The sequence below is a fragment of the Falco rusticolus genome, chromosome 6 (genome assembly GCF_015220075.1).
Source record: "Falco rusticolus isolate bFalRus1 chromosome 6, bFalRus1.pri, whole genome shotgun sequence".
In the NCBI taxonomy this organism is placed as follows: Eukaryota; Metazoa; Chordata; class Aves; order Falconiformes; family Falconidae; genus Falco; species Falco rusticolus.
The window spans coordinates 4,568,353-4,591,613 of record NC_051192.1 but is presented as its reverse complement, the minus strand read 5'-3'; the positions used below and the strand labels follow the sequence as shown (position 1 = coordinate 4,591,613).

Here is a 23,261-nt window from a genome sequence, read left to right as displayed (position 1 = left end):
AAAGAATTGGCTTTCACTGAAATTTGTACAAGTAATAAACAAAAAGCTGCAGATTAAAGGCTCTACATCTCTTAAATTCTGCTTGTCGGTGTCTGTGCCACACGTCTCACTTCTTTCTGGCCAATGTCTTACTACTTTGTGTGGTGTCTTTAATTTCATGTTGTTTTTTATTTCGCTTTACTGGAAACAGAAAAATCAAGAACAGTTTTGTTTAAAAAATAACAGTAATTGCCTACAGTAATAGTGTTTTCCAGTTTCATAATTTTTCATAATACATTTTGGGCTGTGATTACAGTAGGTTCAATACTAAGGTCAGCTCCCAGAGGAGGGGGGGTCCGAGCGAGCAGAATGCTGAGCATTCCTGCGAGAGGCTGGGCACGTAGGACTTGCCCTGCACATGGCAGGGTATGAGGGTGTGTGGTGTTATGTAGAATTGCTTCCTGAATCTTCAGCACAGATAGAAGGTCTTACACTAAACATTGAAGGTGACTTGGGTGAAATTTTTGTCAATCTTTTTCCCCAGCCAGAAATGTGGATTTTATTAAAATTAAATTACTTCATCAGCTTCTGCTGATTTAGCTTATGTCCTCCCAGAAAGCAAACAACTCACAAGAATTTTTTTGATGTGTTTTGGTTACAGCCTTGCAAAAAGAAGTAGTTATTGGCTTCTTCACTTCGACATTGTAGTTTGGCATTTGCTTCAATTCCATTTAAATTGATATTCTAAAATTTAAAACTTTACTTTTGGATTGAATGAATCAGTGAGACTGATACGAAGTGATTTGTTGGAACTTTTCAGAGAAAAGACATTTTGAAAGAAAAAATAAAGCATAATGATTTATTGCTTTCAGAATTGTAGTGACATTTTTTTCATAGCATCATTGGATCGGAGAGGCTGGAAGGGACTTGGGATGTTTCTAATCCAATCCCCCGATGAAAGGAGGCTCAGCTCTGATGTCAGACAGGTTGCCCAGGACTTTATCTGTCTGGTTCTTAAACCTCCCCAAGGACAAAGACTGCACAACCCTGCTTGGTTGTCCTCAGGGTGAAAACATTTTCCTTATTCCCTGCCCAAACTTCTGACACATGCCCATTAGCTATTCTTCTCCTTCCATGCCCAGGTTCAAAAAGCCTGACTGCGTCATCTTGGTACCATCCTCGTGTACTGGGGGGATGCTGATGGGCACCACCAAAACCACAGTCACTATTTGTGTGAATCTGCTGAGGAGTTCTAGATTAAATTACTATTTTCCTACTGTTCATTAATTTCTTTGTGCTTCAGCATATCTCTGTGAAGGTGGGATCATAACATTTCTTTCGTTTTGTCTTTGTTGCTTACAAGCTGCTGGGGTTGCACCGATTTTGGCATGTGTGCAGTCTTTTGGAGGACCTCCGTCTTGGACCTTAGCCTATGTGACAGCAATGCTGATAGTCTTCAGTAGCTGAAAACAACTTGTCTCGAACAATTGTCACTAACTTATGGTGGTGACTTAAATAAGTATAAGGCAGGGCTAACAGGAACTCTTAGAGGAAATATTTTTATACTATGACAGGATATTGCTTGTCAAAGCCGGGCTTAAGTGCACTGAATTTTGGTGCCTCTGCGTTGTCAGAACAGTTTACCATTTGTATGCTGGTGTTATTTTAAATGTGCTGGCTTCCAAAATATTGATGAGGCAAAAAATCCTGTAAATCTTACCTGTCTTTTGGCCTTTTAATGTATCTGTTTAATTCTTCTGCCAACTGGCGAGTTAAACAATGACAAAACGGGCTGTGAAGCCGTGTGCTGGCTACTTTCCCTCCTGGTGTTAAGCGAGGGTTTTGCTGAATGGGACAGAGATGAAGCAAAATAGCTTTCCACATAGCGTGTGGTCAGGCTTTAGCATCCAAGGTAATAGAATAACTGTAATCATATAAGCTCTGTAAAACTTACAGTTAAAGAAATGGCTTTATGTGATTTTAAGGACTGTTATTAAATGGCCAGCGGTTTGTGGGCCTCTCATTGCAAGGCTGCTGTTAGTTTTTCAGTTGTTGTGACTGTCATTACCTCTTGTTCAGGAGGACAGCCAGCCTGGGGCTCTCTAACCAGAAGTGCTGTCCCATGGTTTGAAGTTTGCTAGGTTGTCTCAGACACGGGGAAAATCTGTTTGCCAGCCGCCCCTGGTGGTGCTTCCAGGAGAAGGCAGTGTAACAGTACATCTACGCCCCTAATATTTTCCAGCTGACACTTGAAGCCTGACTGATCTGTTGATAATTCTTGTTTCCCACAATGACAGTACAAATATAAACCAGGGCACATCTCCTCATTACTTAGTGGCAGTGCTGGTGTCTGACCATCTAAATCTTCAGTATATACAGACAATACTTCTTGACACTCCAAGCTTCAGCTGGGTGGAGCTTGTTTCTGACCTTACCTTGAAAGATACTAGTGCTCTTGCACTGTGCAACTGGAATGAAGGTTACTCTGGTCTGTGGCTGTCAGGCTGCCTGTGCAGTTTTCCCGTGGGACTTGAAGATGCATTGCCAAGTAACCATGACAGTAATTGGTAAGTGCTTACATTTGAATTCATTTGAGTTATAGGAAATGTAGCTGGTTTATTTCCCATATTAAACTTGTGGTAAACATCTGATTTTACTTTAGCAAGTATAATGGCTCGGCTTGCTTCATGCATTAAGCATGCAGTGACGCATACCCAACTCATCCTCGGAGCTTTCCAAGAACGGGATAATGCTGAGAGCACTGTCATCTGACTACCATTTTTTAATAAAAGCATCTTTTAAGAGAGAAAAATAAGCTAGATCAGTAATAAAAACCTCTACCCACTCTTAAAAAAAAAAAAATGACCAGTGATTTTTCTTCTGTTTTCAAGTGCTGAACATTTCCTTAAAGTTGGGCCCTTCTGCTGGTCACTGTAATCACTCTTTTCTCTAAAAATGCAGGTTGATTAAGTGTGTCTGCAATCAATAACACAGCAGGAAAGGTGAATCGGGTCATTTTTACAGTGTGTGTGGTGACCTGGATCAGTAATGCCTGAAATTTAGGAATAGTAATAAGAGAGTGAGGAGAAAAGGAAAGGAAAGAAAGCAGAAGTGATCTTTCTCTAGCTAAATGTATCAAGTTATTGAGTCAAGATGTAGTTTTCTTGATGGGCACTACTGAAGGGCAAGGATAATTTCTTGTAGAAAATCCAAATGTGATCGTTCATTTGATTTGTGGCTTTTTTGGCCAACGCTACTTCTGTGCAGGAGAGCTAATTAATGAACCTGTTGCCAAAGGCAGAAGGACTGTCATTGAATCAGGGATTTTCAGGAACTTTTAGGTTAGGTAAAAAGATCTTTACTGGAATACAGTGATACCTGGTGAAGAGAATCTTGTGGATCAAAGAGTAATGACTTGAGAAGTGGTTGGTTTCTATCTTGTTGTATCCGTCTCGAAAGCTGGGAGTTTCACCCAAATGACAGCTGTGTCCAATATCAGGCCTCAGGCCTGCAATATGTACTTGTGCAGGATTTTGAGCTTCTCATTAAGCTATCGGTCTTCAAACATATTCATCTTCATTTTGACACAACCTGGGAACAGCCCTGCTGCCAGTGGATTGGCACTCAAATTTGAACTCAATATAAGAGCAGACCCGAACTGTTAATTTTGCTTAAGATTGCATATACAACAACCTCAGATTTTATATGACCTGTCCTTAATGAAGTTTGAAGCCCTGTTGTGACTCTGTTTGAATTAAATAAGTTAAAAATAATGAGTTTCTGGATAGTTACAACGTAGTTCCAGGGGAAAGCACAGTCACTAAGGCGCTGTGGCCAAACCATCTGAATTAACCACCCAAGAAGTGAAAGATTGCAGCCTGGGACAGCTTTATTGTTGCTATGAAATTGAATGCATGCATAAAAATAAAGAGAACAATAAGGGGCAAGTGTTTACTGGGCATTAGAGAGATGTTTATTATACCTTCTACAGCCTAAGCAGAAAGCTCAAATTATCTCCAGATTTTAAAGGCATTGTAAAATAATTAAACACAAATACTAAGAATCTTACTGGAACTACAAATCCAAGAAATGTTCCTCTGAGGATTCTTATTTCATTCTTTACATGTCTTACTAGGCTGCAATACCACAGCCCTGGGTTTGACCACACAGAGGACTGAAGTGGGATAAAGTTGCCCTGGTTCTTGTTCATAGCTCCTAATTCCTGCTGGAAGGCAGGGAATGCGGGCTGGGAATAGACATGGCAAGCCAACTGCAAGATCTGTTGCTCTGTCTTTTTGCTTTCAGTCTGGGTGAGAAAAACTGTTCATGTAGAGGTATGAGAAAAAGCCCCTGGAGGTTGTTCTCGCTCTACTTCTCGGGTGGTACCCTGGGATGCAGCAGAGGGGGGGGAGGCAGCCCAGCCCCTCACAGCAGGGCAAGGCTGTTAGCTTGTTGGCTAAACATCCCGTAAAGCATCTCTCTTCTCTTTATGCATCGTTATGCATCTTTAGAAGATGCAAAGAAAGGCATGGCACAAAGGAAGCCATGGCTCTTGGCCAGATCATCACCCTCCAAATAGATGAGATTTTGCACGAGTTTAATTCCGCGTTTAATACCACGTGCCTCAGATTTAACGGTCAGCAAAGTGCTTGCCGTAGTAATTCAGGCATATTAGCCATGTCAGGTAAGTGTGATTTAGAGCACCCTTCGGCACAAGCCAGTTCAGGAGGTTAAAGCAGTAGCTACCAAGGCAAAAAATGTGAGGGAAGAAGCAAGGGAGGGAAGGGAAGTATGCCGGCAGGTATGGGGCCTCCCCCCTTGGTGGGAGTACTCAGGTCGACTTGGCTGTAATGCCACCTTAGTGAGCCTGCACCACCTCTACAGGCAACTGGGAGAAAGGGAACCACTGTTAGTGATGACTCAGAGAAGCTAGGTTAGATCCCTGCAATTAGAAAAGTTGAACATCCCATTCAGTGCCCGTGTCCAGTCTGCAGGTGGCCCTGACACAATTCAGTCACTAAAGATCCTGGAGAAGAAGCAACTGTTGAGTGACCCTGTGTAACCAAAAATCAAGACTGGCTTTTCTCATAGAAAATGGTTATAATTGTTGTATTGTTATAATTTTGCTGTATCCCATTGGTTTTCCTTACAGCTACATGGCAACCTATATGATACGATGACTCATTTCATACAAACATATTTACCCAAAACAGAAAATACACCGTGTACCCACATTTGGGTTGGAAATGATCAAAACTAATGGCAGGCTTCCAGCATTTTTTTGTCCGACATTCCGTCAGTTAATCAAAATACCCTGCAGACTGAGTTTTATTTAGTAGGTGACAGTCAATAATTTCTACTTTTTCTACAGGAAGAATTATGGCTGGGATTTAAAAAAAAAAAAAAAAAAGAAAAGTAATTGGTAAGGCTTTCATTTTGAGGGTGGGGCTGGGTAATGGTGACTTTCACTTTTATGTGCCCAGCCTGAGACATGGGATATGAGTGTTTCACGCTGGGTAACCCACTCCGTTGGTCACATATGTAGATGAATTTGATAATGAGTGTTACATCTGCACAAATGTGCTTAAAGGGTTTCTTCAGAAGACTCATTTCCAAACTAAACTTCCATCTGTTTTCCAACCCAGCACTAAGATACAGCAGGAAAGGCAGCTTTAGGTAAGTAAAGATAGTGTTTTAATTACTAGGAAAGATCATTAATCTCCTTTGGGCTTGTCAAACCAGCACATCCTGGGGTAAGCCATCCCTTGCACATATATGAAGTTCATACCATACTCCTTAAGCGGTGCACCCAGTGAAGAGTATTTGTCATATAAAATGAAATGTATGCCTCCAAGTAAGTAAGAAAAAGAGATTTTTTGATTTAATGAAAATTGCAAGTGCTTACACCATTAAAGTTAGCTAATACGTGACTGTTTGGCCTCCACGGCTTGAGAGCCGCTTTCTCTGTGGCAAAGATGGTGTGGAAGTGAGTATAGTTTCCATTTTTATTTTGACACAGAAACTGATATGCCAGCTCACTGGCCCCTAAGATCTGGAATTTTGTTTCCAAGGGTGATAAGGAGTGGGTACATCGTAGTGTAATATGGAACTGCAGTGATGAATAATCATAGAGATATGCAGCCAAGGAAATTCCTTCAGATGTCAGTGGTGAAGGGGTGTGTCAGGTACTGACGTGTGAGAGTCACTTTTACTTATCAATTATGATCTTTGCTGTCACAAGTGTGAATAACATTTTCAATATTCACTTAAATGTCTAATCTCCTGAACCTAATGAACCTGCTGGCCTTACTGACCTCTGCTTTGACAGTGAGTCCTGAAGTTTTAATTTTGCCTTGGGTGATGTGTTGGTGAAAAAATAATTTCTTTTATCAAGCTAAAGAAATGTTCCTTGAATTTTATCAGCAGTGTCTGTTTTCTTACTTAAGTGAGAGGAAACAAATGTGCCACGAGTTGGCATAGCCAGGCTCACTGGAGTTCATGACCTTATGTGAATTTATGCCAAATGAGGTCCCAATGCACTCGGTTCGAGTTGGAGGCACGTGAGCATTATGTATCACAGGGAGACTTTATTTATTGTTCTTTTCTTTAAGTGCTGCATCACATCATTTTGTTTAGTTGATTTCTTTTTTTCTCCCCTGACTACCGCTTAATAACAAATGGATGTATGGATTTTTCCCCCGTTTTTGAAGTTGGTTTTTGTGAGCGGCCAGAGCTGTCTCTCTAGACAAGTTTCCAAAGAGCATGCTTTGCCTCCCTCGCATCTCAGAATTACCTCTAAGCTGGCTTGCTTCCATTTCTTCAACGAATCCCACAGAGGATCTTCGGCTTTCAGAAAGTTCGTATCAGTCATGAATTGGCTTCCAGTGTAGGGAGTTAGCGCTACAATGAATGTGTTGGAAAATCCCAGCCTGCCCATGGAGTTTTAAAGGAAAAAGTGTATTGCCATTGCTGCGTAGGTGGGAGGTGAAAAGTGTTCTGACTGCCCAAGGATACACCTTAATAAACTTTTAAAAAACAACAAGCAAGAACATCCTTTCAAGAAACGACCTCAGTCTTTGCTATGGATTAGGTGGACATTTGAAGCAGTTCCCCTTTCCTGCCAGCAATCCATCCCTTTTATTTGGATTGAACTCTAATCAGCTTCTAATGCCCCTCCTGCGATCTCAGATCTTGATCTTGTGACGATTTCCTCTGCCACAAATCTTGTAAGCTTTCAGAAGGTCTCCAGCTGCTTGTTTACATAGGGATGCTCAGTAAAGAAATAATCCACATTAACTGGAGGTCTGAATCCAAAGTATACTAGCTAAACTGGATTAAATATAGATTATTGTGGAAAATAAGTCAATAAAATGACATTACAACCAGTTCTGTTGTGAGTGAGTGTGTCCACATGGTTAAAATTGCATACTTCAAAAATTTAATTTTGATCCAGTTCTCTGTGTGTCTTTGTGGACAAAATCCCTGCCGCAGCCATACGGCACAATGTGGGAAACTGGTTTGCATTGCACTGGAGCCCACTGGGCATCCCACATAGTCCATGGCTGATAGCACTTGGCTCAAGTGGGATGCAATGTAAGTTGGGAGTACGAGCAGCTTATTGTCAATAAGGAAAGCCATCCTGCCATCATCGCCGTTACTGCAGTAGTATGAATCATCATCTCAAGTGGAAATCAGAGTCGTATTATACTAGATAATAAATGAGAACAAATTAGCTGGCTCCTGTACAAAAAGCAGAGCCTAAACATCTGTTGGCTGGGCTGGGCAGGCCAGGTGCTGCAGCAGCATCAGGTCTCCCAGGTCTAGCCTGGTTCTTTGCCTGAGAAGTCTGGCGATCCAGAGGGTCTGTCTGGGAGAGCCAGGCATCTGGCTTGCCTTGGAAAGTAAAATGTGAGAATTTCTAACCTCCTGTGCTAGATTGCAGGGCCAAATCAGCATCAGCTGGCATGACCGCCTGCGTTCAGAGCAATGCTAACCACCCAAGCTGGATGATGTCACTTGTGCAAATGTGCTCGCAAGAAAGCCACACTGTACATGTTTGTGTCGTGCTGCAGCCTACATCTGTTTAAAATATCTTTCTCTCCTCAGTTAAATGCTATGGGAATTACCTGAGGCGTATTGCCATTTTGATCCCCTTCAAAATTCAGTCAGGTCTGATAAGGCTTGTAAATGATTTTCTAGCCTGCCATGAGTTGATTTTTCTCTCCGTGGGGAAAAACACAAAACCTCATAAAGTTGTGAGAAATAGTTCATCGCTTTTTCATACATTTTGCCAGTCACAGTCCAAAAATACAAAGGAAAATGCAGGTTCTTCCATTTGAATGTAATCTCGGAGGTTATAACTGTCAAACTAGAATGTAGTTCCAAAGTTTTGAAAAAGCCAGGTACCTCCAACAACGTCTTTCCTTCAAGAAAATGCCAGCTATAGGCTTGGTTGGGTCAAGAAGTGGTTTGTGTCACACTACCAGCTTTGCAAAAGGAACAGCAAATGCTGGAGAAGCATTTAGTGGCAAGGGGGATAATGGCTCTGTCAGTCAACTTAGAAAATTGCTTTTAGGGAATGTATTTTCAGCCAAGGTGAGTCAATGAGACCCGATCTGTGACCAGAGTGGGTGGACCCACTGTCTGTATTTAAGGCCACGCTGCTGAGCTTGACCACAGGGTTAAATTTTTCAGTGTGTTTGGCCAACATTAGTATTTTCAATTGTTGCACAGAGTACAAGATTTTTTTTTAAAAACAATTTTATAGTGAAGCTAAGACATAGAGAAAATCTTGATTCAGCATGGACACCTTTATAAAAGCATTAGTGATGGACAGCGTGGAAGATGAAATCATTGAATCCTCTCTAACCATTGAAATGTTGCTAGGAAAAGGAAAAAATTGTGCTTTTTGCTTTGGTTTTGACCAACACATTTTAATTATGTTTTCTATGAAAAAGAAAGCAGACTCATAAAAGAGAGGTCCAGGTTATGAACTGCAGTCTTTAAGCCAGAGGGGAAGGGAAGGACAAGGACAAGGAGGTGGTACAGAAACTTCTGGGTCGTAATTCTGTGTCAGACCAATTACAATCTCTTAGTGATTTTCTTTTATTAAAGACTAATCTGTCTGGAACTGCTTTGCACTTGCCATAGGCTAGAAGAATACATACTGGCGGTGCACACAGTGTGCACACGACTGGCTGACATATGGCAACTTCGTGCCCAGCAGTAATTTGTTCACGTGTCTGAGACATCTGATACAAACACAAGGTATTTGTATACTGAAATGAGAGTGTGTTTATATATAAATAGCTATATATCTATATTCAATCTTTTTTTTTTCCTGACTCCTCAGGATAAAATAATGTAATTACTTTTGTAAGTTTAATGTTGGATAATATATCCCGATACCAGTGTAATGGAGCTAAAGCTTCTTAAAACTCAGGAGGATTTTGAATTATTGGTCTTAACGGTCACACTTCAGCAAAGTAAGGAGCGCTACTGTCAGCACAGACTACTTTTATACCTACCTTAAGTCATAATTTGTCTGTCAAACCAAACAACGTGAAAGTAGCCTCATGAATTGTTATACCCATCTCTCCTTTGAGATGGTGCTCCAGTTGACCTGCTCTGTTTAAAGTGCTCGTTTTACAAAAGGGAAGCCATGGGACAGCATGATTAAGGTGAGCATTACCCTTGGGCAGTGCAGAATGCACAAGTATTGGTACAAAACAGCCACAACAAAGGCTGAATGTTGAATCGTCGCGCAAAACAAAGCATTTTGCGAAAGAAAAGTACCAAATGTTTCTGTTCCAGAAAGGTTTAGCTTTTTAATCAAAGTCTATACAAACTTCAGCATTCTTATCTAGCAATAATGTAGTATAAAAAATAGTCTTAATTGTCTTCCCTGCTTAGTGATTAATGCAGCTGTAGTTGGTATGTGTCTCCGTTGCATTGTGAACAGCAGTATTTTCACTGGTCGCCGTTTGTGCAGTTTTTAGATTGGCTTATGCTTTAACAGGTGATAAAAATTTAAAACAGCTAACACAAGGCTTCTTACACCTCAGCAAGTTCACCTGAGCATTTAATACTAAGTAACAGTGGCTGCTTACATCCAAACATTGCACAAGTATTCATTTTCTAATCAGAGGCTTATGAATGAGACACAATTTTGTGTGAACCATTTGGTGACTGAACTTAATTTTAGAACAGAAATTGCCACGTAACACATATTTAATGGGAGGTTTTGGAGCTTTCTTGCAGGCTGAATTGTTTCAACAGATGAGAGAGTGACAGAGGCCTGATTGTGACCCTACTTGACTAAAAGTGTGTAAATTTGGAGCAACTTCATGAATCCGGTGGCTTTAAGCTTGTGATAATGAGTGAAGAACAAGAATTATAGAACTGTTGGGATCAATGAGGTCAAAACTGTTATTCTACATAAATAGTAACCTGACAAATACCTTTATTCTTGACTGCTTGTGTTGGTGAGTTTGGGGTTGGTTTGCCTTACTCTCATCATTTTTCCCACAGAGCCGCTCAGAAATTGAACCTGTCTTCCAAAAAGAAGAAGCACAGGCCTTCTGCATCATCTGTTCCTGAATCTCCTCTCTTCTCTACCAGCTTCAGCAGCATCCTTCAGGCTTCCCCACCCCCTGCACCACCATGTTTGCTGAGGGCAGTCAGCAAAGTGAAAGACACCCCTGGTTTGGGCAAGGTAGGCATTGCGACTATCACTGAAACTTGTTTTCTTTGGGAAAAGATTTTATCCTCATGACAAATATTATGGGAATTGGAAGACCGTGCCCTTTCTCGGTTGGCTTTGCTGCGGCTGGTCCCTGAACATGCGTACAAAGGCCTGACAACATAAGTTACTTAATGTAAGGGAACTTCTGATAAAGGTGAAGTTGACTTAAACAGCTCCAGAGCTAACTGTGCAGCAGTAATACGCTTCGAAGCCCTGCTGGGCTAAACGCACCTGCGTCGGGACCACAGTGCCACTGGGTGCTGGTGGTGCCCGTGCTGCCAGGCTTGCTGGAGGAGCTGGTCTCTGTGTCTGAACTGCACAGCACTCGCTTGCTGTGGCGTGTTCTGGGTTCCTGCTCCCCTCGCTGTCCAGGCTGGTGTCTCAGCTGGACATGCTGTAATTTGCTTCTGGCCCATGTTCCCTGGCTTTCTTCCAGTACAGTCAGGACAAGGTTGGACCAGGTACCTGGGCAAATCCCGTGCTGATAATGATGAATTGGTCCTTTTTCCTTCCATCAAATTATTTCCTCCCATTCTCCATAATCATACCCTCTTAAAATGCTGTTTAGGTGCATACTTATAACGGAAAATGGCTGAGGCGATGGTGGAGGTAGGTAGCTATACAGTTTGCTGTTGCTTTGTTATTTGTCTGAATGGCTCTTCCTTTTTCCCTGCCACAAACGGAGAGCCTGGCTTATTACATCTGGGAATACACACATGTGGTTGCTGAGGACAGCAGTTTGCTTTAATCAAGGTAGTTTCTTATGCAACCATCTGTGTGCTTTGCTGAATTCATTGAATCCTAAGCAGTGACAATGAGTTTGGTGAAAATCTTTGTGTTGAGAAGAGAAATTGTAACGTATGATCTGGGAGTGCTGAGCATAGGATGGGCTTCAGAGCTTGCTTTGCTGATTTTGGATACTCACTTTCTTACATTGTGCAGTTTCAGTTTGTTGGCGGTTTTTGTTCCCCTCCCCACCCCCCACCCCCCCACCCCCCAGCGAACAATGGTATTACTTTCATGGATGGTTTAATTCCTGTTTGAACAGGGATTCTCTCCACACAGGGCTCCCTTCCTTTCCTCTGGCTGCTAGGTGGAAAGAAATGTACAAATCTCATGATCTTATAAAAGTTAACAGTGATGCATACTCTGACTTTAGTGGGATGAGAAGTAAACTTGAACCTGTTCATTGTTGTAAGAAGCTGCTATGGAAAATATTTACGATAGAAGCTATCCTGTCAGGATTCTTAATTTTCTGTGCTTGGGACAGGTTATATTGGGAAAAAAAAATAAAATTCCATTGAGGAATAATGAAGGGTGCGTTCATGAAAACAAGGGGCTAATCTCCCTTTTTGAACGGTGTGAGCACTTTTCCTGGTCATTGGTTTTCAATCTTCCCAGGAAAAGGGTCCGCACATGCACAGAGACAAACGTAGCTCTGTCAAAGCACTGCAGGCTTGAGCTGAGCCTTCTGTGCTTCCCGCATCACTGGTTTCCAGTAGTAGGGCTTGGGAAGCAGTTTTGCAATATTCCCAGGCAGACTTACAGTTTGCTGCTTCATCAATACCATGTACCGGAACGTTCCAGGCTTTCCAGCTGTGTAAGTAAAACTGAAGTTTTGCAGTCCAGCTGATGAAGAAGAATATTTCTTTTCAGTTTCGATTCACCATCCCGTAGCTATCAGAGTATATGAGAAATAGCTAAGAGGTTTTAAAAAATATTTTAGCACATGCTTCTCCAAAGTAGTAAAACATATTACGTCAATTCATGTAGTCAAAATAGAGATTTTTTTTTTCTTCCCCCCCCACATTTCCATTAGCAAAAATATGTCTAACCTGCAGTTTCTGGAATTCAGTTTCATTTTTCACCTCTTTGGTTTCCTCTTGGAGCCACCCTATAATTATGACCTGGAGCTTTTCTACTTCCATCAAAGTTTCTCATCAGTTTGCCTCTGTAGCACAATTTTCCTTCTAATATGTCAGAAATAGGTGCAAGGCACAGTAAGTAAATAATGGCAGGAAAAAAATGTAATTTATTTGTCAGGCTGGGAAAACTTCAGAGGAGGTAATGGAATTTCCAGCTTGCTTGCTTTTGATTTTTATTATTGTTATTTATACATGCTCTGTTCAGTTTTGTTGGCATATGGTTTGATAGAAGCATGCTAAAAACCGAATTACTTTTTTCCGTGTTGTCTCTCAATATAGTGTTTTCTGGAAGAATATAAATTTATAAAATGCGGACCCATGTGGAGGAAGCGGGTTCAGGGAAGCTAAATGTTATTTTCAGTCACTTAGGGTTTTTTTCTGGTCGGTGTTTAAATAGCATCTCACCAGCAGTCCCAGTGCTGGTATTCAGCGCTGAAGAAATTCTTGTTTCACATTGGGTGTGAGTGGGCTGGACCATTTCCAACATGATAGTTTGTTACTGGCAAGTCTGGTTCACCAGAACGGGAAGGCTGGCTGTTGCCAAGTATCCCGGATTTCCGAGCCTGCCGGGAACAGCTGTGCACAGAGTGCCCTGGCACGGGCATCCTGGAGGGCAGGCTCTTTCCCGAGGGCTGGGAGCCCCGGCACAGATGCTGGGGATGCTGGCTCTCTGCCAGCTTGCCAGGGTAGGTGGGTATCCGAGATGCAGCAGGGTAGGAAGTCAGGAACGTCAAAGCTTAGACTTTGAGGTTAAATTTCATTTCACAGTTTTCTAAAATGAACGTGCCACCAAACAGTTGCCATTTCATATTTTCACTTCTACTAGAAATTTCAAAGATTCTACTTCTCGTTGCAAAATTGATAATGATCTCGTTAAAACTGTAGAGTTTCTCAGCTGTCATGTGTGGACATATAATTTTTGTGAGTTAAACTGGGAAGATTTCCTATCAGCAACATATTTAAACCTTAATTAGCAGCTCAGTTAGTACAGATATGGGTACAACCGAAGACTCTAAACTGACGAATTCGAGAGTGTGTATTGAGGTGTATGCTTCATACCTTCTCTTACAAAAGGTCTTGCAATCAAACCGTACCAGCCTGGAAATGGGAAGAAGTATTATTTGAGAGCTAAAGCTCAGCATCGCAGAAGGAGGAAGATGATATAAATAATGAAATGCTGGGACTGCACAATCAGCATTTTACTTCATTGTTGGATACACCATTGAGCCTAGCAGAAATACAGCAGTGTCAAAGTGAAATAAAGTAATAAAGGGCCAGATTCATTGTTGCACTCATTTCCCAAAAGCTCTCCCTGCTGTAAAAGGTTTGTGACCATGTCGCAAATATCTTAGCAGTGGTGCTTGTGTGGCTCATAATGTACACGTGTTCTTTGGGTTTGCATTTGCTGCCAGAGGGAGCTGATCCCAGGTGGGTGTGTGCTGTCCCCACAGCTGTGTCTTGAGAGCAGAGAGTTTTCTTGTGGGCTGAGCGACAGTTCTCGCTCCCTAAACTGCTACAGCTTGAGCATCACTTTCCTTCTCTCTCTGCTGTCTTTGAATCATCATGTTCTGGAGAGTGGCAGACTGCTTTTGCTGGGTTTACACACTGGTCTGAATGACTGTATGTGCAATTTCCCCAAGTCCCATAATTTTCTGCAAGATACTCCTCAAGTCAGTTTTGTCCTTCGTGACAATGAGCCAAGAAACAGTGCAAAAAGGCTTTTCGTGCAGATATAACGGAAATAATGGCTTGTTCCATGCCTGCACTCAAATTGACTAATGTAAGGGCATCCTAGTAAGATTTGCTTAGATTTGCTCCCTAATCCTCTTCTCTCCTTCTTCCCCCTGCCCCTCCCCTTCCATTTTCTTTCAAACAAAAACAAAACTAGACCAATACTTTTGATGAAAAACTGAAATGTTCTTTCTGTGAAATATGTTGTTTTGCAGAATCTCACATTACGCATGAAAAACATCTTGAATGAAAAATTTTCTGCCAGTTTTAATAAATAGGTTGTTTTCAGGTGGCACAGGGCTTAGGATGAATGGATGTGGTCTCTGTGCTTCCTCCCATTTATTATTTTTCTCTGTGTAGCCTTATAAAACTCTGTCACTGAGAGATATTTGTTATATTTGGGCAGAGATTAGTTTGCTTTTTCTTATATATATTTTTTTTGGTGCAAATTGTTGTTTGTCGGTACTTGTTCATCTCAAAATAAAATAGCGATATTTGTGCATTGAAATCATCCCTATGCAAAAAGTTTCCACCAAGGAGAAACACAGCATCACTGAACCTTCTCTGGGCAGTCATGTCAACCTATTAGCAAAAGGGACTAATTTTTGATACTGTGTTTTATTTTTCGGTGGTATCAAGACTCCTGTTTGCAGACCCTAGCCCTACTTTGTTAAATTATGTATCAATTCAGATACCCCCTACCCCGTTTCTGTCCCAGAACACTTGTGATCTCAGTACAGGGAGGAAGAGCAGACAGACAGAGGGAGGGGAAGCAAGAAGAAACGACGAGGTATTATCGGTCATCTTGATAGTGGTGTCCTCAGCCCATCAGCAGTCTAATATTAGATACCCCTTGTCAAGCTTTGGTAGGTGTTTTAGAAGAGGAGATTATCAAAGACTTTGAAGGGGGGGTAATAGGTTACACTGCAGCTGCTTCTGAGGAGCCCTTTCCATGTGTGTAGGGCAGGGTAGGAAGCAGCACAGACAGGTTTTTGAGAGTCTAGTGAGTGAGAGATGCAGGAGCCGCTGTCCTGGCAGGGGCTGAGCATGGAGCCTGACTGGGAAGTGCCAAGAATGGTAGCCAAGCCGTGGCCAAATGCCAGGAATTCCCACAAAATGCTGGTAGGAGGTTGGTGGTGTGATGGACACTCCTGAGTCATACACCTTTCTCCTACAGATCTGTGTCACATAGTAAAGAAGGTTCAGTTAAAATAATCTTTCAGTGCCTGGCTGTAAGAATTTAATCTTCTATTAAAGCACAATATTTCCTTGAACTCACCCTAAAATCTACTATTTGCTTTACATTAGTCTGCAGCTTACCTTTTCCCACATTGATTTCTGTAAAACTCTGTATCTGGGAGCATCAGAAAGATTTTGTCTGACCTGCAAGTGCATCCACCGAAACAGCAGAGGCTTTTCAGAGGCACTCAGCGGTGACATTCCTTTGACTTTTTGCTAGTGTCACTGGGAGCCAGTACCCACCTCCCCAGGCCCCAGTGAAGGTTCCCACCGTACAGGCTACCTGGTGAGTGTATCATTCAGTGAAGGAGATCACATTTGTGCGGGGAGAAGTGTGGCAGTCCTTGCCTCTTTGGAGGCAGGCGGTCCACGAAGGCAGAATGCCATGGATGATCAACAGCAGAATCTTATGCCTTTGGCCTGAAAAAGGCAGTGGTAGTATCATTGTTAAAAATCAAAAGATGGTCTCATGTCATACCTTCCCACTTTGTGTATTGATCGTATAACACGCTCTAACCTTTTGATCCAAGTGCCTAGTCAAGACTCGGTACTTTGCAGTTTTTTTCCAGCTAGGGAAAGAGATTATGAAGGGAATGGATCATAGAATCATAGAATCGTTTAGGTTGGAAAAGACCCTTAAGGTCATTGAGTCTAACCATTAACGTAGTACTGCCAAGTCCACCACTAAACCATGTCTTAGGATACATGTATAAAGGCATTTTGCCGCCTTATTCCACATTGTTCTTTCAGCTAGGACTTCACTGTCTCATTCCTTCCTTGGTTTAAGGGCATTTCTTTGTCCTACAGTACCAATGTTTGTTCAAGTTCTTCTTCTCCCTGTTGTTCTTTCTGTCCCTGCTTCTCTACTTGTGTTGTTCCTTGCTTATACGTACCCCTGCCACAGGGAATGGTGAAGGAAGCCCTACTGCCCAAGCAGTTCAGTCTTCTGAGTAAATTCAGAACTGTCTTTTGGGGCAAAAGAAGTTTCAGCCAATGCTTTGGGTTCACAAACTGGTAGTATTTCAGCTATCCATTGCCTTAAAATAGTTTATTGGGCTTTTCACCAAGTAGAGTAACGATTATTGCACTGGCCTTGATGTGCTTCAATCCAAGATGTAACAGCGCGATACGGATGTTAATAATGAGTAAGTACCCTGCTGGCTATAGCCTGAATGAAGCACGATTGGAATAGTTTTTGTTAAAAGATATTTTCAGTAGCTGTGTCAACTCTTTGTACCAGCGCAGTGGAAAGTAAACAGATACTCTTAGACTCATGTGATTTGCCGAGTAGATTTGAAGGCAACAAAATTGACGCACATCTTGATTAAGTCCAAAAAATATAGGTCACCTCCTTTTCTACCATCAGGATGTGGGTTTTGGATGTGAAGACTTTTTTTTGGCAACATTATGGTAAACATTAAGCAGGTGTTTATGAAAACCTGTGCTAAGGTCAGTGAAAAAACAAGCACAACTTGTAAAATATGTTGTGTATTTCACTGCCATCCATCATGAAGGTTTTTCAGACAGAATCGGAAGAGGTTCTCTTTCCTTTGTAAAGCAGAGGTTCTCTCTCCTTCATCACTCAGGTGTATAGGGGGAAAAAGTTAATGGTTGGATGACAAATGTGATTTTAAATCCTTCATCACAGAAAACAATTTCTGAGGTGAAAGCCGGGTTTGCCCAAAGTTACCATGGTTACTGAAATGGGGGGGGGGAAGGATGATACCTGGAGGCATTTAAAGGAGACATATGTGTTCATCTTTGTCAACATGATGGTTGTACAAATTAAATAGTTAGTTCTACTTGGAATGAAATCCAGGTGACCTTTTGCCCTTCAGAGTTGCTCAGAACTGAGGTTTTCCTCACCAAATGTGCTGTTTGGACGCGGCAGAGCCTTTCACACTCTTCGGCAAGATCCCTGCTAGGTGGGCTTTTCTGGGAGGAGCTTTAATACCTCAAGCTGCTTTATAAAAAAAGTGACATTAATAGAAAAAGGTGAAAGAATAGAAAATAATAGAGTGTAAAAAAATAACAGAAGAATTGCTATAAACAATAGTCTCTTACCTCCCTCAATCATATTTTCTACGCATACTTCGTTTATCTTTCTCTAAAGTAAAGCTTTTCATGGATGTGGAAGTACCAACCCAAGCATGCTAGGAGTTTGCAATTTGGTTGGCTGGCAGGCTTAAAGACAGACGTATTTTAAAGAAATTTCTATGCAGTTATGTTTCCACAATTTAGAGAACAGCTGTAATTGCTGTTCCTTTTCTTTGGGAAGTGCAGAAGCTGCTACTTCATGGGAGCTGGCAGCACGTATCAGCCAAGCCTGCAAAGGGAAAGCCTGGCCCATTCCCTAAATTTTACACCATGCAAGAGAGGATTCCTGCACGAAGAAGCAGGGCTGCATTTCTGCTATAGGATCTAGCCAACCCCTTTAGGAGGAGAAGATTAGGGCTTTCCCCACCTATTAACGAGCCAATTTAAGGGCAGTGGGTCCATTTTGGCCCACCTGCAAGCTATTAAAAGCTTAAGAACTGGCTCCACAGTTCCTGGACTGACAAGCTGTCATTCCTGGTAATGGGATTCCTCAGGTCAGCTGGCAAGGAGCAGACCCCAGCGAGAGGTGCTTGTGGCAAGTGGTTATTAGCCTAATGGTTTCCTGGAGCATTGCAGATGCAGGCAAGTAAATGCAAGTGGACACCAAGGAATAGGCTTGTCTCCGAACTGGGAAAATGGAAGGCAGAAACTGTTGGTATACTTACCTCTGACTCCACAGAATGGAGCAGCTCTGCTGCGTGGCACTGGGAGTGCTTCACCCATCTGGGCACCATGTGGGCAAGTGTGATGCTAAGGTATCTTTCTCTTCTGTTAATTCCTTCACCTCTGCTGATTTTTCCATAGAATCAAGGCATCTTTCAAGCTTGAAGATGTCTGCCTTTTCACTGGGGTGTGTGTGTTTGTGTGAAAACAGCAACATAGAAAGTGAGGTTTTTCTAGAGAGTAGCTTACAGTCCTTTAATGAAAATCTTGGCTTTGGGGGAAAAAAAAAAGCATCTCTTCCCATATGTCATAGAGGAAGACTTGTACCCTAACCTGAGAACCAGCTATCTGTGATAGCAAATATGCGTGAGACTGTTGTTCAGTAAATTTCTTTTTTGCTTCAAAGAATACAAAAAATGGTGTTCTTCCACTTAATGACGTTCTCGTATGTGTATTCAGAAAGTGTACTGATGAGTGAGCTCATGAGCCTGAGAGGATAGAGGAGATTTCCAAGTGGAATTGAACTGGCCAGACAAAATAGGCGAAAGGCTGTCCCTCACTTTGATAACATTACTTATTTCTGTGTTAGAAAAAGCAATCATTTCTGTGATTCCTTTGTAGTACATTTCACTCAGGGAAAGAGCTGTAAAGCCTAGCTTTGTGTTGTTTACCTTGGTCTGATTTGATTAATCTTTCTCTAGACTAGAAGATCAAAAGAAAATTAGCTTGTCCAAATCACTTCAGGCTGGTGCCAGTAGGTTTTGTACGTTCATAAGTGACTATTTATCCAGTGCCCTCTGCATTGTCATAGATGCATGATTTTATGCCCAGCAATCTATAATGTTTATGTTAGTTGACTGTTTTCTTGATTGAAGTCACTTATTGGCATGACTGACCATACTTTGTAGACTTCTGGTTGCCCATGTGCCTTATACACATGGGTCAATTAATTTGACTGTTTCAAAGTTGTCAACCTAATGAAGCTATGGAGATATTTAATATCGGTCACCTGGTAAGCATGCTTTAAACATACTCTCCTGTTGTTGAAATAGTATGACAGTACAGTGGCCACATTTTAAAAATCTCTTGAGCATTGAAGGTTATGCAATTTGAATGATAATTACTGGATTTTTCTAGACTATAAAAATTTACTGCTTTTAACACTTTGATTTCTTCAAAGTTTTACTGAGCTATTGTATTTTTATTGCCTTTGCTTTTCAATTTAGGTTGTACTGCTGGCTGATTTTTTTGGGGACTCTATGGTAGTTCTAATTAATCCCTTCCACTTCATTTCTGAGTCTGTCAGCAGTACTCCCCCACACCTCTTACCCCATTACGTGCGTTTTTGAATCCATGAAGAACAGGTTAATGTGAATCAGGAAAGTCAAGATGAGGGAAACTGAAAATTACAAGGGTGTTTGCCAGGTGATGCTGAGGGAGGAATAGTTTGCTAAACTTGGGACCATGGTAAGTTTCCCGAGAACTCATGTGAATTGCAGGCATTGTACTTTAAGCAATCTGCTGTAGGCCTTATTACAGTTCTTTTCCCCCCCTTTCTTTTTCTTTAAAACTTCCTAAATCTCTTCTCCTCTCAGCCTTTCCCTTTTGTGCTTGCCTCCTGTCAGCGTGTGCCCGAGAGCAGTGCTCAGCGGTGCAGGCAGGATGGTGACACCGCAGGTGGCTTCGCTGCGGCACTGCTGAACCCTCGTGGGCTAACGGCTCAGCTGAGCCTCTGCATTCAGCTGCCAGGTTATTCTGCTTTCCATCATCCTAAAGGTTTGGGCTTTACCTCGTTCCTCTGGTACAACATGGACTTAGATAACCAGGTTAGCTGAGGAAGAGCCTGGCTTGAACTGTATTTTAATACTGAGAATACCATTAGACGTATCTCTTCTCATTCAGTCTTCCTTCTTTTTTGCCTTTTCCTTTAGGAGTCAAACCCATTTTGGGGAATATCTCTCTGAAGACATTTATCCATTTTTTTGTGCTTTTATGAGAAGCCTGTATCCCTGCGCTCCAAGTGGTTGTCTTCCCATCTCTTTCCTCACTGTGTAGTGCCACCATTGTTGCGCTCCCTGAGGCTGCCGTTCACGTTGCTAGCTTCAGGGAGCTGACTGCCATCTGTCTGAGCTAGGGCGTAGGGATTCCTCCCATGGAGGAACGGAGAAAAGTGCTACCTGTATTCGCATGGGCTGACTTGCCTACCATTTGTTCCTTCCTTTCTCAGTTGATTATAGAAGCAACCTGGATAGCTGCCTTAGGACAAGGTATCTGTTTTGGCTGGCTCAAGTAAGGAATATGGTCTCTTCTTGGGTTCTGCTCAGAACCGTTAATAGTAAGTCAGCTACTGGGAGATGTAGTAACAAGATGGTTGCAGAAAGTTCTAGGTACTTGCATCTCTTCTGCAGTGGAAGTCTGCATCCTCTGCTTGGCAGCCTAAGAAGGGCCAGAGTCTCGCTGTGCAGCACCTGGTGGGGTCGAGCAGAGCAGCGTGGGAGCGCACAGGCTGCGTGAAGCAGCCAGACCTCCAAGGGAAGGGACCAAGCGGGCTTTGACACATGTGGCCCTATGCAAAGCACAGGGAAGTTGAATGGATCCTTACTCATTTAAGGACTGGAGACATCCAGCTTTTCTTCTGCCCGCACGGGTCTGTAGAGCTGGTCGCAGTGTGCACCCCTGGGGTCGGAGCCTCCAGCCCTCAGGCGCCCCAGTTCTCATCGCTCTGTTGTGCGACCTGTGAATTGCTTCAGCGACGACTCCATCCCAGAAGGGCAGGCAGCGTGGCTTGGGATCTGGGAACGTTTCATTAGTGCGTCTGGATTTCTGACACCCGAATGCCATTTTGTTTTCCAAATGTAAATAGACTTTTTCTTCTATATCGTCGCTAAAGTGATTAGCAGTTAGATCTTTCATTGGATAGTGAGACAGGAAAAGCGATACTTTAATGTTCTGATTTTTCTTTATGAAAGAGTCTTTCTAGATGTTGAAGGTAAAAACAAAGTTTGAAATCACTGACCTGTTTGATCTTAAAGAATCGGGAGGTAGGCTAATACACTTTTAAGGCCCTTGACCCTCAAATCCTCCCCTGTAGCACTCAGAGGTGAGAGGCGGCATGGGTGCAGTGCCGGTGGGTGGGTGGGTGGGTAGGTAGAAGTGTCATTCACACAATACATACTGTGTGTACATTTGCATCTAGAAATATATATCTGGGTGTGCACATGTATATCTGTGTATAAATGTATTCATCTCACCCTCCCCACCAGTATGGTGGGAATACATAGGAAAAAGTTATATATGGAGTTTTGAGAAAGTTATCTGAAAAAATTGGAAAGGCTAACTAGCTATAGATTCGCTCTTGTTTATAAATTACTGGATTTTTTTTTTTTTAAAGTGAGAGAACTCAACATTCCATTAGCGCATTGCCAGTAATCTCTCATGGATTTTAATCAAGAATAATATCCTTCTTCTTGCTTAGCTCAGTCCTTCTATACAGTGCATGATCTTTTTTCTCCTATGAGGTGATTGAAAATGCTCATACAAATAGCAGAATTTTACATTAAATTCTCGAGGTATCATTGAGGCTCTGTTGCATTTCTGTACATTTCAGTTGCTCTTATCCATGTTAATTGCTGCTGGATTTTCCACAGATCTGCTCAATTTACAGTGTTTTTACTGAAAGGGAAAGGAAGATGTAGTGTCACAATGTGGTGTGTGCTAAAACCCCAGGAGGAAATCTATACAATAACCTTTACAGCATCACATACTCCATTTTGGAAACATAGATGTGGGAAAACTTAAAAACTGTTGATCCTTTATTCCCTGCCCCCTTTTACCACAGAAAATATGATATATGTATTTCAAACTGTATAGTGTGAGCATCATAATCTTTGCTTTAATGTCTTACCTCCTTCTTTCTACCATTCAGTATTGTTGGAGCTTTATCTCAATTTGCAACGTTTTGTTTTTTTTGCAAAATTGCAAAATCCTGTTCTTGACTACCCCGGCCACAGCACCTGAGCCCAGATTCTGGAAGCAGTGGCTAGGAAAGCTGCCCTCCTTTCCCCACCCCGCCAAGCACATACCTTCAGCACCGTGTGTGTGACAGCCGTGGGGAGCAGTGCTAAGGTACGTACTGGCATGAGATGCGACAGAGGCTGCCGGGATGCCTATCACCTGGCCGCGCAGGCGGGGAGGGCATGCACCCTGGTGGATACCAGCCTGTGCAGATGTGATAAGCACGAGGAGGCCCAAGCTGCTTTTGGGAAACAGAACAGTGACACGGAGGAGGAAGCAGGATTCCCCCAGGGCCTCGTACTCTGTGAGTGGTGGGAATTGTGAATCTCCTCGGATGGGAGGGAGTTATTCATCATAAAGGCTATTACACTGTGCAAGACGATGATGCTGTTGCTGAAACAGAACACCACCGAGCTATTTCCTATCTTATCAGGGTGTATTAATAATGCAGCAGTAATAATAGAAGTACAAATTAAAAATAACTGGATAGGCAGATAAGCAGAGTTCTTAAGATTAAGGGGATCGGGAATTGCTTCAAACAGTTAATTGCAGAGCTGCACATAGGGGAAAATTTGCCTTTGCTGTTTTGCCTTTCTTATTTTCTTATTCACAGTCTTATCTCTGTGAGCATTATTTTTAGGGCTTTTACATAGACACTAATAGGCACAATATTTCCTCAAGATTTCAGGCTGTTCTTTATCTCCAAAGAAATGATGTATCTTTTGCTGATCCGTCTAATTCAGTAGGGACTAATAATGCTGAATAAGAAGAGTATCCTGATTATTAGCCTTCCTCTACATAAACCTCTTATCATCTTCTCCTCCCACTCCCAGCCCACAATATAAAGGCAGACAAGACATTACAAGCGC

At 42.1% G+C, this 23,261-nt stretch overlaps 1 protein-coding gene across 1 annotated transcript in view; it reads left to right on the top strand.

Moving 5' to 3' along the window:
- LOC119149860 (kinesin-like protein KIF26B) overlaps positions 1 to 12,996 on the top strand; it is a 101,584-nt gene extending 88,588 nt beyond the window's left edge. The window contains exons 4-5 of the mRNA XM_037391699.1: positions 10,510 to 10,693; positions 12,928 to 12,996. Coding sequence (XP_037247596.1) covers positions 10,510 to 10,693; positions 12,928 to 12,996 — 253 coding nt within the window. The remainder of the gene's footprint in view (positions 1 to 10,509; positions 10,694 to 12,927) is intronic.
- Positions 12,997 to 23,261: the final 10,265 nt, after the last annotated feature.